The sequence below is a fragment of the Parambassis ranga genome, chromosome 19 (genome assembly GCF_900634625.1).
Source record: "Parambassis ranga chromosome 19, fParRan2.1, whole genome shotgun sequence".
Lineage (NCBI taxonomy): Eukaryota > Metazoa > Chordata > Actinopteri > Ambassidae > Parambassis > Parambassis ranga.
The window spans coordinates 9,249,527-9,265,817 of NC_041039.1; the positions used below are offsets into that span (position 1 = coordinate 9,249,527).

The 16,291-nt window shown below is 40.1% G+C and overlaps 1 protein-coding gene across 1 annotated transcript in view; it reads right to left on the reverse strand.

The window, feature by feature from the left end:
- Window positions 1-229: 229 nt before the first annotated feature.
- The window catches only part of LOC114452133 (zinc finger protein 385B-like), a 45,940-nt gene continuing 29,878 nt past the window's right edge, over window positions 230-16,291 (reverse strand). The window contains exons 3-9 of the mRNA XM_028431270.1: window positions 8,844-8,972; window positions 7,421-7,528; window positions 3,656-3,839; window positions 2,329-2,682; window positions 2,050-2,252; window positions 1,795-1,893; window positions 230-950 (exon numbers count right to left, since the gene is read on the reverse strand). Coding sequence (XP_028287071.1) covers window positions 720-950; window positions 1,795-1,893; window positions 2,050-2,252; window positions 2,329-2,682; window positions 3,656-3,839; window positions 7,421-7,528; window positions 8,844-8,972 — 1,308 coding nt within the window. The 3' untranslated portion in view covers window positions 230-719. The remainder of the gene's footprint in view (window positions 951-1,794; window positions 1,894-2,049; window positions 2,253-2,328; window positions 2,683-3,655; window positions 3,840-7,420; window positions 7,529-8,843; window positions 8,973-16,291) is intronic.

The following is a 16,291-nucleotide window of genomic DNA, read 5'->3' on the forward strand; positions in this document are numbered from 1 at the left end:
TGATTCAAAAACATATTACCCTTGAACTACATTATAATCTGCTACAAACCATATAACTAATGTTTATATGCTGCTTGCAAAAGCAACTGTAAATACAGGAAGTTTTGAATATTTATCTTATATAATGTATATATCTTATGTCCATACCGAGAGAATTAATTGATTGTCACCATATTACACAGAAAAACACAGACTAGTAGAAGAACAGAATGAACATAAATGGCTCTGAATTTATAAAAGAATATTGAACTGAAGACAATCTGGATTTTCTTGATTAAGGTTGAGAACATAAACTAAAACATGGATCATTTCATGTTTTTCCAGAGTAGAGTTACACATTTCTCAAAAGAAAATTTGGCAATCAACTGTAACATTTAAACAGCCTAGTGTAGCCTAGTGTATATTGTCTTACAATTAAACCTAGAAGATGCTTGTCATTATGGCTTCCTGAGGGTCCAGACCCCGGGGAACATGCACTCAGTGGTTTGCTGAGAGGAAACAGCTGAGCAATGGGCACAGTCAGTGCTGAAATCTCAATCCACACCAGGGGATTGTGCATACTGTTCTTATGACCTGAACCTGCCACACTTGACATGCTGATATGCCACTGCATAGTGTCCTGTGTTCCCTTGTGTGATTTGTCCTCAGCAGGTCAAGATAATCTCATCTGTAGGTCCATCTTTGGCTGGGTCAGTTCCACGCCAGCCCAGTGCTCATTGCTAATAAGGAGAGAAGATAATAGGTGCATGTGTGGCCCTCAGAGGTCCCGGGGCTGGTCTGAAGAGTGAGGGACTAATCAGAGGACCCTGGATAATTGCTGTTGGACCTGGTGGCAAGCGTAGTGCTAGGGGTCCAGAAGCCATGGTGCACAAGGCAGCTGGGTTGAGGGGGCTAGTCAGAAACCCTGCCGGCAGGGCTTTGGCTAGTTGCTTCTGCAGAGCCAGCTTAGTCTGAAACCAAATACAAGGGAGAAATAATCAGTAAAGGATAAGTGTCTGAAACCATGCAAATGCAGCAGCACTGTGAAGCTGTGCTTCCACAAGTTGGATTTCAGTTACATACATGCTAAAATCAGCATGCTAGCATGCCATAATGGCAAGCTGTTGTTTGGCAGGCACAATGTTATATCATTTTTAGCATGATAGCATGTTAGTATTTGCTGTCACTTCCACTTGGAACAGGGCAACTAGACGTGTTTGAGTCTCTTAAACATGTTTCACTGAAGTGGCTTCATCAGTTCTAATTGTTTGGTCAGTGTAATCTTGAGTCATGAGATAAAATAAGATGATGTCCACGTAAGGACGGAACTCCCAGGGAAAAACAAAGGCAATGTGATATATGCAGTTCAGTGAAGCAAGGAATGCTCCTTGAAACAAACACTACACAAGTGCACAGCATAGCACAGGAGAGCTCCACAGGTCAGGACTCAGCAGTCCATCTAAGAAACACACTTTCCAAGACAATGAAGTACACATTCAAGACCAAGATGACAGATGGTTTTAAAGGGGAGGCAGGGAGGCAGGGAATCCAGATATGCCAAACTGGTCAGTCAGAACTGATGAAGCTGCTTAGACGACCAACAAAATATCCTCAAGAAATTCCACAAATCCAGCTGCCCTGCTTTAACCTCTTGAATGAAAAATGACCTGAATCTTTCCTGACATATCAACATGGTTACAGCATGTGACAGCGGTTCATCTCCATTTATTGTTTTTATTGTGTGCTTTTTAACGGCCACGTACAATGTGGTTAAAACACATAGTTTAACCAAATGTGTGTGAGACAAATCCTCACCGCTAAGACAGCATTGGGCTGCAGTTTATTATAGGGGGTGAACTTCGCCTTGACAGGCTTCCCAGCCAGACGCTCTTTGTGCCTCCTGCTGTTCATGTGCTAAAAGAGGACAGGGACAGACAGCGAATCAGTCTAAGCAGCTGTGATCAACAAACCACAGAACAAACCCATAAGTTCCCTTGTAGAATACAAAGCTTAGGTATTTGGCATTTTTAGTTTGTAATGGTTCACACAGTAAGTATTAATAGGATGGACCTGCTTCAGCTGTGTCTCAGAGTTGACAGACACTTGGCACAGTTCACAGTGAAAGGGCTGCTTGGTTACACCTACAACCGCTCTGTTCTTGCTGCCCATTCGCTGCTTAATCCGGCAGGTTGGTCTGGGCGATGATGTCATCTTGGCCCTGCGTTGTGACTGGTTGCTGTGCTGACCATCCAGCATCTGTTTGTGCTTGGAGCCTGATTGAACCAGAGAGCAGGATCAAATGGAGAAACACAAGAAATTCAAAGGGGCTTAACCGCTTAAAGTACATACCGCTACAATGAGCGTCCAGCTGGGAGCTGGAATTTACTGTTACTTTGCAGGCAGGACAGTGGAGATGTTTCATGTTGTTCTTGGACTCCTTGACTTCATCTACCTTCACATCCTCCTCTTCCTCCCCCCCTGTGGAGCTTCCCTGAGGGTCAGAGCGTGGTGGTGAACTGGTGGCCAGGCTGCACCCTTCCTCCGGTGGACCGTTTGAAGGTAGATCAGAAAGCTGAGGATGAGGAGAGTGGAGCAAGGTGGATTCCACAGATGAAGGCTGTGAAGATGGGGTAGCTGCAACTGAGTTCGCCTGGCTGTTATTAGGTTGCTGCTGCTGTGCCGGTTGAGATGAAGTGCTTGGGCCTGTGAACAGATTGGTGAATATAAGCAGACAAACCTTTGGAAACCACATCTCGCATCTGCATTCCGGTGCAGACTAGGAGCCCTGTCCATAAAGTTAAATGTATGCTATGAGAGAGGTGTTAATTCTAATAGAGATTTTTTCTAGTTTGATATAACTAATGCAATCTGGCCTATGTGCAAAATTTTCTTTGTCCTCTTCCTTTAATTTAACCTCCTTTCTTCTTTATCATCTCTCTTTAATTTGAAATTTTTCTCATTTTTTTCCCTGCAATTTCAATCACTCTTTTGTCCACACATCTCTCTGTCATTTGTTCACTCTGCTGATGCTTCTTCTGTCACCACCATCAATCAACAGCCATGGCAACCACTGAGTGTAACAAGCTTATCATTATGTGGTTATGGGAAAATTGATAGGCGCTGAAGGGAAATGGGAGGGAGAGGATCAATGAAGAAAAGGAAATCCAAATTGAGAACAAAAAAGAAAATGGTGACATTTTTTAGACAGGCAGCATCCAGAGCACAGTGACTAATGACTGAAATGTTGTAAAATTGCAAACAGTAAAGTCATTGCCAGAGATTTGTAGGCGATGCAACAACTAAGAACATGGAAATGATCCAGGGAAGTAAACATCAGTATTTTCTAACATGACCGACAGCATATCATTTCATAACAGGAACAAAGAACTGAGGGTGGAATTACAACCAAAATCAAAATTGTGTAATGCCTCTACATCCCTCTTCAGCATGCTTCTCGTTTTAAGTGCTTTAAGGCCTCTCATCTTGCAGAATGCCTTTGCTTGATGGGAGTAATTATCTAACTGACACAGCCAATGATAGCAGGACAGGTAATAGCTGGTAATTAAGCAACTGAGTGGCAGCTACCAAGCCTTAGTGCTTACATCTCTCCAATTACAACTAATTACTCAGAGGGTGGCAAGCGGGCTGCTTTTTTTAAAAAAAGAAAAATTTATACCTGTTTTGTCATGCCACTGTGAGTCTGTTGCTGCTGTTGCTCCTCCCTTTGTCCCCCGCTCTCTGTCCCTGCCTTTTCCTGCTGTGGGCTGACTGTGTCCGTTCTTCTGCCGATTCCTCTGCGTCTCCAAGGCCTTCAATTTCCGAGCATGCTTATGACCTTTGTAGTGAGCCTCTGCCTGGGTCTGCCATGACATACACACAAATATGCACACAAAAGCAGGACAGGCAGAGGGTAAAGTCAGCAGACAGTATATGCACAGAATGACATGCACAGAAACTGCAATCTTTCCATCTGTTCCATTGCTTTGGCGTCATGGAGTTGGGGGGAAATTATGCACTTTGAGCATCTGACTCGGAGGAATAGTCACACATTATTTTGATAATCATCACTGACATGGTGGTGCACAAATGAGCATCAGTTGAACTCTTGGCATCTCATGGCCATCCACTGAGCTCTGTGACTCATATTTCCCCTGATCTGTTCTGACACAAAATGGCCTGTGTCTGTTGTGCTGCAACACGAAATGACCTCTGTGCATTCCTCTGTAGGAGAAAACACATTTGTGGCAGAAAGACAACAGATGCATGCAGATTTGGGATCCCAAGATGGCTTTGGATGACGTTATTAGAAAAGTAAGGCATACTCTAAAGTAAGGCATACTCTACAGCACATATGTCAAATTCAAGGCCCGCGGGCTGAATTCGGCCCCTGAATGAATTATCTATGGCCCCCGGGATGATATTTGATTAGTATTAGAACCGGCCCGCAGGCCGTAGCCGCCCGCTGGTGTTTTGCACGCACCAATACTACATTTCCCACAATGCAACGGTAACCCGCAAACTCACTGCAGTGCAGCAAGCGGACTTCGGCTTCATCATTCACTAGTAGTCAGAGCAGATGTCAACTTTCAGCTACCTCCTCCCCAAAAAATGGCTAAACGGAAGTACATGTTCACTGAGGTAAATGGCAAACCTGTGTTTCTTCTGTGTGGAGAAAGTTTGGCTGTAATGAAAGAATACAATTTAAGAAGGCACCATGAAACGTCTCAGAAACACACAGACAAAGACAAGAATATGGACACGGAACAAAGGCTACAGAAGAAGAATGTACAGGACATGTGATTTTTCTTTGAAGGCAGTTTGTTCTTGTCTGTGTGCCTGCTAAAAAATGTTTTCCCGATTATTCATTTAATCATTAAATAATACACTGTGTTAGGTCTTGGTTCAATAGGCTACGTGCAATCATTTCAATATGTTTTAATAAACATTGATTGATCAGTCCGGCCCTCGGCTTATAGCCAATTTGTGTTTTTGGCCCTCTGTGTATTTGACTTTGACATCCCTGCTCTACAGAGTAAGATAAACTTCCAGCGACTTAGAGTGCACCAACAGCTAAACAATGCAACTGAAATTATTATGCACATGATCATTTAGGTTAATCATTTAGGTTAACAAATCTGCATTCCTGGATATGGAATAGCTCTTCCATTGTCAGCTTTTCTGCTGTGGCTGTCTCAAAGACCAGGCCCTGTGGTAATAGTTTGGCCCTTTCCAGGTAGTTCACTATCAGCAAGCTAACAATCCATGACCTCATGGGTACAGGACAGGCAGAACTCACATAGATAGGTATATATGTGTATATTCTATATTTCTCTTACTATTGACAAATTCTTTAATTGGATGAAGCAATAAATGATTTTTCGTACTGTCTCTATAGCAAATGTTGAAGACATTTATTTACAATAGGACAATAAAACACTCACACTTTGCCTAGAGAGTATATATTAAAGGACACAAGTACCCGCAAGGGATAAACAGAGAATCGGTGTGAGAAGTATCTGGCTTCACACAAGCTGTTAGATAATTTGTCACTGCTCAAATTATCCATGCCAGTTTCCAGGCACACACTGTACAGCCTCTGCTAATGCAAACTCATAGTGTGCAGAGGTGATCTTAAGTGACTGTGGAGCGGTAGAAGTCAACCCCTTCAACACTTTGCATAAAGCTTGACAGCCACACACGGAAAAGGCACTGCCATGGGTCAAAGTGTGTGTTAGGGAATACAGGGCTGAGCAAAGGGTATGCAGGCCCTTTGGCTACGTTGAATGTCAGTGCACACTAACCATTCAGCGTGATTTTCAACTGAGTCAGAGGGATGACTCTGTTCCTATCTGCATACTATCTGGCTTAGCCAGTGTAGTATGACTTCACTATGTTCCAGCATCTTTATAAAAACACATTAAAAGTATCTAGGGACAACAAAACAAAGATCCTAAGTAAAAGACACTTGAAGGAGACTGTGAGGACTACTTCGGCCCCCTCTGACCTTGATTCAAGCTGCTTTATGCATTGACATCATTGATGCTGCAACTGTTCGAACACAATGAGCAACGGGTGTCCACACAGGGACAGAAAAATCAGACTCTCATGTGCATCCCATCTGAGTTGAATCTGGCATGCTTTTGTTGGTAGGTTCAGAGGATTAAAGGAATAATTTGAAGTACTTCTAATTTGTTCAGTCCTATTCATACCAATCATGAAGCAGTATGTAGGTTTAACTTCCACAGCCTTCCATCCTTTGTACATAGTTCTTTTTAGCTGCTTATGAGCAACAATCGGCAAGCTAGTCACCGACTTGACCTTACAATTCAGGTTATTTTTGCTTAAAATTATTGCCTGCAGCTACTGAAATGACATATTGGATAGAGGTCTTCATGGTTCCATATAAACCCGGATGTTTACAGATTTGAATTAATGTTTAGTGTAAAATGATATGCAGTAACTGATGGATGCATTGGATCATACAAATATGTTGTATTCTACATAGTAGAAGTCATTTTCTTATCAGAGACATGCAATGATCTGGTAAACCTGGCAACAGAAGACGTGATGAGTGAAAAATAAATGTGGAAGACTGTGAAAATGAAACCTACTGTACCTCATACCATTTAAGTGGTGAGTATAAAATACAACTGGACATTCTGAACTATTCCTTTAATCAGTTTTCATTGTGGGTGGAGCAAATTCCAGCTCATCTGTGCTGCCCCCTGTTGGGACCTGGTACCTGCCTGCAACCTGGCATCCAACTCCTGGGTCAACCAGCACTTCTCATCAGAGCTGCAGGAGGAGGAGAGCACCTGTTAGCTAGAAAACCAACTCCTGACACCAACACTGTATGTCCAAAGGTGAAGAGTAGAGAAAACACAGAGAGATGAGGACGTTTGTTCACTGCAATGGGCCTTACTCTGTGTCCTGCTTCTTTCAAGTTTCCCATTCCACAAAAAAAGAAGAGTAATTGTCATTCTGCAAGGTTCCTCCTAACAATATGAATGCAAATATGCATAAATGAACTCACAGGACTGGGTGTCAAATGAATATGAAAAGGCAGGTGTGATAAGGCAACAGAAAGAGCAGACTTTTCCTTTTAAGCACTCAGTGGTTAGACAGTGGAAAGGATGGGATTATTCTAATACAAAGGAATAAGAAGGGTTGATTGTTTTTGACCATCAAGATGCAAAAATATATAACAAGTTGCAAATATATGAACAATTGACAGCAGGGATAATCATAAGATTACATTTAAGTGACCGTTTGTTTGGAAAAACCTGCTTTAAGGAAATGCAAGATGCTGACCGGGTAAATACAAAAAAAGATCTGAAATACTGCAGCCAATGATTACATACTGCAGCAGTCATGAGATATAACCTGTGCCCTGGGTGCCTCAGCAGATCAAAAGCCAGAAAAAAAACATTATTTTACTTACAGTGGAGTTGAAGCGCAGGTGACAGATGTTGCAGGAGATGATGGGTTTCTTTTTGGGTGGAGCTACACCAAAAGTGTGGTTGATCACTGCCTTTTGCACAGGGTCCATCTAAAAGGTGAAACACACTCAAATATGTATACAGAGTATAAAACACATTTCCTCAACTATCAATAAAAGGTCTATCCTGTTGTTCTGAAACAAAAATGGCTTGGATCTGCAGACTACTACTGCCATCTTCAGACTCATTCTGTGACAGAATGTTGGATGTTCATGATGATGGGGGGTACATTTAACTAGTATTATTTCCTAAATATTCTTGAACATTTATTTAATCGGAATGCGTGCATGCTTTGTGTATTTTTTTTTAAATATAAACCGATACAGACCTAATAACCTCAGGCCTGTATTCACCCTTTTTTTTGATCACTTCTTCTGCTCGTGTTTTAATCCCTACAGTGCAGCTGCAGAATTCAAGCTGTATTTTTAGCTTTAGGTGATAGACAAGAATATTTTTTCAGCCTCCCACATGCCTGATACATTTAACACTTTCCTCGGTCTTTCCTCATTAAGGATTAAAGCTAAAATAAACAGAAAAGTCTGCTGCCTCAGGATTTACAGCCAGACCAAACATGTATATGTGTATGTGTGACAAAGGTGTTATATTTGGGAAGTCTGCAGCATATGTTTGCATCTAATCTAAGCAATTAAATGACTAATAGATTCCTGGATAATACACACAATACTGATAGTTTTTGTTAGGTAATAATACTTCAGCCTTCAGCCTTCTTCTAATAACTGTAATTCAGTTTCATCCTTAATGACGTTTAATGTGGTTCACATTCATATCACACTGGTTTATCAGCTGACTCCAGTTTCTAAATTACTAATGACTTTTCTGGGAAATATGTGGTCATGCTGAGAAAAAAAAACAATTAATGCTGTTATTTTGCCGATGGAAGATCAAGGTTAGCTTAGCATGAAGACAAGAGACAGGGGGAAATTCTGCAGGCCGTGTTTAAAAGACCTCTGAAAGGACCCCTCTAACAAGCAGAAAGAAAAAAATGGAAGCAGTTTATATTTGCGTTGTGTCTTTCAATTATTTCCCCAAAGTTCATCACCACAGGTAAATGTAGAGATGGGCCTACTCCTTACCCAATCACCTTATAGACACTAGAGGGACATAGTGTCTTTTTCTGAGAGGGACCCTTAGATATGGCCTGAGATTTAGAGGTATTAAGGTAGCACACATTTTAGCAGACACTACTTGGCTGAAGAGTGCATATGTATTCTTCTTAACACACATAAGTGGTACATGATGCTATACTAAAGAGGCAACTCAGGTTTGTGTAAGGTGTGAGGCCTTGTGGGTCATAGTTTCAAAGTATCTGTAGCACCGTGACATATGTGAGATGCAGTCACCTACCGTGTTGAAATTGGGGAAGAGGCTAAGTGGCGAAGAGCCGTTGACCCTGAGCGGCAGGAAGTGCTCCAGCTGGGCATGAGTCTGAAGGGCTTGACCTGGCATTGGCAGGGAGCCCAGCAGTGGGTGGACCTGGTTCTGAGACAGTGCACCTACAGCAAGGACAAGACATTTCTTCATTTTAGGCCACCAAAGCTGCATATCCTCATACACACACAGGGATACAATGTGAGAGCCAGCCCCATCCCCACAGAGAATGATTCTCTCAGTAAAGCTTTAATGACTTCAGTAATAGCGGGGGATAAATGATGAGAGGCTCTGTGTGGCCTTTTCCTGCTTTACAAGTCCATAGTTTATCTTGACAAATGTCTGTGGCCTTTAAACACAACACTAGTGTCTGTAATTGTGTGGTTTCTTCCACAGATGATGAAAACAGCTCAGTCAACAAAGTGAGAATGGAATCACAAGCAGGTTTAAACATCAGGCTGCTCGATTTTTAATGTGTTTTATTGTTGTTGTAGCCGCTGTTGCAGTATTCTACTTCCTGCCATGTATTCCTTTGAATCTGCAGTGTTTGTTTGGGTGAGACCTGACACATTTTAGTCCGAACTCCCTCTTCCACATGACCTCTCATTTCATCACATTTAACTTTGGTCGGCCTAAATGCTTTCAGACTGCTCATGCTTTAAAAAAGAGCACCACTGCACTGACCTTTGTCTAGACCCAAAGGAACATTAGCATGCTGACATTAAAATGCACAGCGTTTTATATAAGCATGGTGATTATAGAGTGTTTTTAATGCGTGTACGCTAAAAGTCTGCAGGTTGTTGGGTTAAAAAGGTTGTGTGTAAATGTAAGAGGACGAGATAAAACTGGCTTCAATTTCTGGAGCATGTCGCCACTGGGAAAGGGGGTAAAAAATTGAACTAAATGTGGAATAATGTCTTTTTATTATTATATTAGACTTGGTATGGATTAAAAATCTGTGGTTATCATTGGGTAGTGGAGGGACGATTTGGCTTTAGCAGGATGGAAAATGTCAAGAGATGATGAGAAGGATGAAAGGAGCAGTGGCTGGTAGAAAAACTAAATGAAATTGACAGATAAACCATACAGTATTAACATAGCAGATGATGAGTGGAAGATGAGGATGAATGACTTTCTAGTTTTGGTTTTGGAAAGATCTTGGTGGAAAACATGGTGTTTACCTTCACCCAGTACTGAAGGCATTATCTCCTTCTGGAGAAGATAATTAGATGTATTTATCAAATTAATCACGAAGAAACTAAAAAAAAAAACGCTGACAGGCAGGTGTGGAACTCATGAACAGCTAAATTCTAAACAGGGCATTGTACAGTCAGTACAAGAAAAGCACAAAACGAAAGCAATTTTCCTCAATTTACTTCTCTTTTCACCTCTGACTTTAATTCAGATTCTAAACAGGTTGTAAGAAAAGTAATGAACATGGTGCTGACAGATTATTTAGTGCATGCAGAGATCCTGGGAGTTACATTAAAAGAGGTTAGAGAATGATCAGAGATGTTTTGTTCCATGCAGGTGGTCCCGTGCTATGCTAAAGGCAACAGCTAATAGTAGCAGTGGACACCACAGCATGTCTTGTTTTATCATCGCCTGCGGCTATACAAAGGCCTTGGGGTGCTTTCCTCTGGCGGTACATGTGGTAAAAGATAAAGCCTGACAGAATTTGTTTTAAATATGACTGATGATGAAGATTCTCAGTCATCCAGGTCATCTTTATTCAGAAGGTTGAAGCGAGGCATCTGGACTTCCGACGTTCCACTGCTCATCCAAGCAGCTAACGACTGTAATGACTATGAGACCACAGGGGGGCTGTAGGGGGACAGGTTGACAGCCCATTGTTGTTGCTGTGAGTGACACTTCCTGGTAATGGATGGAAGCTGCAATGTATGAGGTAGAAAGATGATGTCTGAGACCACCACCTCTGTTAAGAGAAGGTTTTTCCAGCTTAACATAGATGCACTGAGGTCCTTTACCACATATAAACCTGTTTCACCACCAAACAGAAATGATGAAGCTGCTTAGAGGAGCAGCGAGACGTCGTCAAGAAAACTCTACAAGTCCAGATGCCTTGCTTCAAAGTTATAGTCGTATTAAATCTTGTATGGAAGTTACAGTAAATAATTAAAGAAAACTAGACTAAAGGTCATTTTTATCTGAATTAAATCAGTGGGGATGTCACAAGAACACATATAACACTCAAAAAAGAAGTGTCAGTTTTTGCTTCCAGTTAACAGTTCAATTTTCACCATCCTAATGGTGCCCCATTACCATTTTGTAAAAGCAGAATACAAAGGAAAAAATGGAGGGAATTCCATTGGTGTTTTTGTGTCATCACTTGTGATTTTTTTCATTTTAAGTCCTTGCCACCAAAGTACATAGAGGGATGTCAGTCTGGATTGCCTGCCATCATTAGCCCATGATCCACTGTAGCTCAATATTACTTAAATAACCTCATGTTTACATTCAGAGATACATAAAGATGAAGAGAAAAGAAGTTGTTTGTTTATTAAAACAAACAACACCTCCCCAATTCCTCAAATTCCTAATTAATGTCAAATATATGCAGAAACATTTGTTGTTTTTTTGCTCTGTGTGCATAGTTTATTCTGTTTATTCAGTAATTTACAGCTGCTCCAATGTGCTATGCATTTATATAAATTAGAATTTAAAATGATGAACTGATTAGATCTGATTATTACTGTTTATTTGATCCTGCATTTGTAATGTGCAGCCCAGATCTCCATGGAAAACACACAAACACAAAAACAAAGTGATACATGTTTACACATTTGATTTTGTTGAATCCCAATTTCATTTAAATGCTCCACCAAGACTGTTTATGTTTCACTGATGCATTACACTGAACTGAATGACACAGTTGCAAAAAAGTAAAAGAGAGACAGGAAGAGAGAGAGAGTATCCATTCCCTCCACTAGGCCGATGTGCTTAATCTGCCTGTCAGTGTGACTTTTGGGGACACTGATTCCCTCTCGTCTACAAATCTGAAATTGATCTCATTAATCTCCTACAAACATATTCACAGAACACACCAGAGCGAGACGTTTAATTAACTGCATTATGCGCTGAACAAACCATTTTTTGAGAATTTGTACATCTGGTGACAAGAGGAACATGCTTCTGACAATCTCCTTCTCATTTGAATCCTGAAAGCGTCGCAAAAAGCTTCATCCTGCTAAATCTGACAAGATGAACTAATGCTGTGGTTATTTTAGTCATGTTGGGAATGTGTTCACCAGCAGGCCTTGATGAGTTCATATAAATAGTCGCATGTCTCTTTAACTTCATGACTTCAAACTCATGAACTCAATTACTGCAGCCATGACCTACAATTAAAGGGTTAAGCAGAGAGGGATTTAGGCCAACAATTTAAAGATAACCTCAAAAGCTGCAGGAGAAAACAGCAACAGTACAACAACCCTGACCATTCACTTAACCCTTATGACATGTGCAGAGGAGACATCTGATGAAATTATTTTATTACATTGATGAGCGTTGGGATTGCACATGGGAACGAGATTTAACTGAGTACTTTTATGTGATCTGTATAGGTATTAACGCAGGATTAGGGGCCATCTTGTTATGCAGTTCTCCTGTCCATAACTATAAGTGTATCTTGTAATGTTATGTAAACTCTACGACATCATAAATTTAATGAAAAGACATGATGAGTTGATGTTGTTTAATCATGTCCGTTTACAACTGCGCGTCCCTACAAACACACTAATTGAAACATATGTCTGGTTTTAGAAAGCCACCTCTCAACATACATTTTAATGTAGCGTCACTCAAAACCTGCACACGCCATAGCAGTATGTGGAGAAATTCAAAGCCTGACTCTGGGGTGACTTCTGATTGTTTGTTCTTGCTGCTATAAATGTAAATCCGCATTTTAAAATGAACCAGTTCCTGCTTGCTAATCTGTTTTTATTCTTTTTCTATGGAAGGGAAGGATGAGAGTGTAGGTCACAGCAGCCAACCTTCCCGCATTGAGAAGGGATAAAAGATTATGAGCAGGAGAAATTACGGCATCGTGAAAAAAAAAATACTAGGAAAAGCTTAATCTCTATTATTTCCAAGATTAGTCTCTGGGTGACTCAACATCACAGCAATCACAGAGGGAGAGAAATGGCATCTTTTCAGAAAGGGTGGACAAAAAGGGGGGATGAGAAGCTTTCACAGCAGCAAATCATAGCAGAAGCATCAGAGGAAAGGCTGCTTTGGCTTTTTTCATGGTGAACACATTTCCTGGGATTATCTGTCTGAGCCAGGCTCTCTGTCTTCACTCTGAACCAACATGGCGGCATGAAGGCACGGCCTCATTTCTGACACCTAGCAACATCCCCTGATGAGCCTCCTCTGTGCGGTGTTAATGCTTTGTGACATTAACAACTGAATTAGCTCTTTGTCCATCTAATTGCATTTAATAAACAAGCCTCCAAATGTTGTTCTTATAAAATGATGGACACAAACTCTGTCATGAAAACAGTGTGGAATGAACTGAATCGACACAATGAAGAAAGGAAACTGGAGCAACCTGCAGCTTTTTTACTCCTCGGGGGATATTTTTAACATTATTGGTGATTCATATTCCAAAGTCCAAACTGTTTTAGGTTGGGCTCTAATTTCTTTTTATTCCCACAGGCTTGAGTCAGGATTCATCGTATGTGTTTTCTTGTTTTTCCTTTAGTCTGAACAAGACTAATGTGGCCTATATTGCAATAAACAGTTGGGCTGCAGCATTTGTCAGATGACACTGGTAGTCTTAACATTTAATCCATTTTCTAATCAGGTCTATTTTCTGTTTAATTGTTGAAAAATGTAGGTGTGCATATATGTACAATTGTCCAAACCAATGTCACTGCAGCATGCTAACACAAGGGGGAGGCGACTGTGTGTTTTTCCTGCACAATAACCACCAGTAAATTTCTTTGCTTCAGAGCATATTTTGAATCTGGTTTCAGTGGTAGATTTCACATGCAGGTGTCTCTCTGCATTAAGAGTTTGTGTTACTACTTCATAGTTCCCACAGCCTAAGCCACAGACAGTTTACTGCCAGGAGGGAGGGATGAATGTTCTACACAGCGGCTTTAAATTAAATTTAAAACAGCACAGACATCAGGTCAAATTCAATCAATGCTTCTGTGTCTGATCTGAAGTGTAATTTGTGTTTTTATTCCTTTTAGAATCTGCCAATCTGAAAATGTCTTCACAGAATATCTGGTGTTGACATCGAGGCCTCACCACATCACAAATCTGAATTCAGGTCAAGTGTCATTTTTACCATCTATTCAGCTGGTTAGCATTCACACTAAATACAGAGCTGCTTTTAATAGTTTATATTATTTAAAAAAACTTTTATTAAACAGGACATTTTTGGGTACTTTTGTAAGTTGTAATAAGCTAATATCATATTTAGTATTGCACATGACCCCCCCCCCCCCCCCCACACACACACACACACAAAAAAAGCCCTGTTTCCTCTCGGAGCTTGCTGTTGAGTCTGAAAAATGTACTGTCAAATCATACCATCTGAATGCAATGTTTTCCACTTCATAATAGCATGAAACACAGCTTTTCTGATTCACAAGGGAGAGTGCGCTGCGCTTTTGCAGTAATGATGGTGCCATTCATTGCTTACACAACAGGCAGCAAGCTAGGCATTTATGATGAGCTCTGGAGGATGAATTAGCATCCATTAAACGTGCCATTGACAGCTCCACAGAGCTTTTCCTTTTTCTCTGCTGGAAAGTGGTGAGTGAAGGCCTAATTTCCATGATGGCTTGAAATACTGCCCCCGTCTTGCACTGTGTGGTCTTTAAATAAATCATCTTTATTGTGACAAAGTACATTTAGGCCACAACTGGCAGCCAACAGGCAAATTCTCCTGCTTGGCTGTCAATGTCTATTTAAACTTGTACAACCGCAGCTGGCAGAGCCGGTGGCTTCAGGAGAATTTCTACCTGCCGGGCATCATCCAGCCCAGATCAGGCTCCCTGTGGTAATCTGTCCTACTTTCAACTGAAGCACCGTGGGCCCATTTTCACCCCAGGGTCCATAAACTTTTATTGAATTTGTTCAAGGTGAAATCCAGGACTGGTGTCCTTTGGTCAGAGGAAAGAAAGAAAAAACCCTGCTGAGGTGCTACAACAGAGTTAAAATAAAAACAATGACGATAATCAGAATTCATCATCCATGCTGCTGACACAAAGCAGCAGATCAGCAAGCAAATGTGATGCATATCTCTTCAAACAGAGCCGTACAGGAGGATGAGAGCTTACTGGGATTTTTTTTAATTCTTCAGAGCTTACAAAGGCATTATATTTACTGCAATATTCACTGCCTGGTCTGGTGAATATAGTTAAAGTTACTCACCTCAAATATAATTCACATTCACATTTTCATGCAACATCGTGACAAAGGATAAACAAGCTCTAAGAGATAAAGCGGCTCTGTAGGGAAATGAGTGTGATTGCACTATCAATGCTGTTCACAAAGAGCAATGTTTATTGCGTTTTGTTTCCTTTAACGACCCTGTGCCCTTTACACAGTGTTCCGTACCAAACACTCACAAAATAAACTGCCACCATCTGCATGAATGGAGATAAGAGTTCAATCAGACCTACTGAATGGCATTCAGCAAATGTGCAGCAAATACTTATTGATATTTAAAGCCTGCACGCAGATTTATGCGCCTCATGAACTTAGTAATTAGCAGCTTTTCTGTTTCGATGCTCCTCTCTGAGCTGCAGTAAATATGGCCGAGTCTGCCCGGTGGAGTGAAACTGAAGAACTGTGCATTACCAGCTTCACAGATGATGATCACACCTCAGAAGATGTTTTTTTAAGGCTAAAATAAATAAGACAAGATAGAAAATTTATTACATTCATACCTCGTCCACATTAGCCTGTTTGTCAAAGAAATGTAGTTGATGAAGTTCTTGGGTTGAATGTAAATTAGAGAGTAATCTTACCAACGATGTTTATTTCCTTTACTTTAATAGTATATATTATATATATATACATATACATATATATATACATATATATATATATATATATATATATATATATATATATATATATATACATATATATATATACATATATATACATATATATACATATATATATATACACATATATATATATACACATATATATATATATATATATATATATACATATATATATACATATATATATATATACATATATATATACATATATATCCATATATATATATATATATATATATATATATATATATATATATATATATATATATATATACACATATATATATATATATATATATATATATATATATATATACACATATATATATATATATATATATATATATATATATATATACACTCAACAAAAAT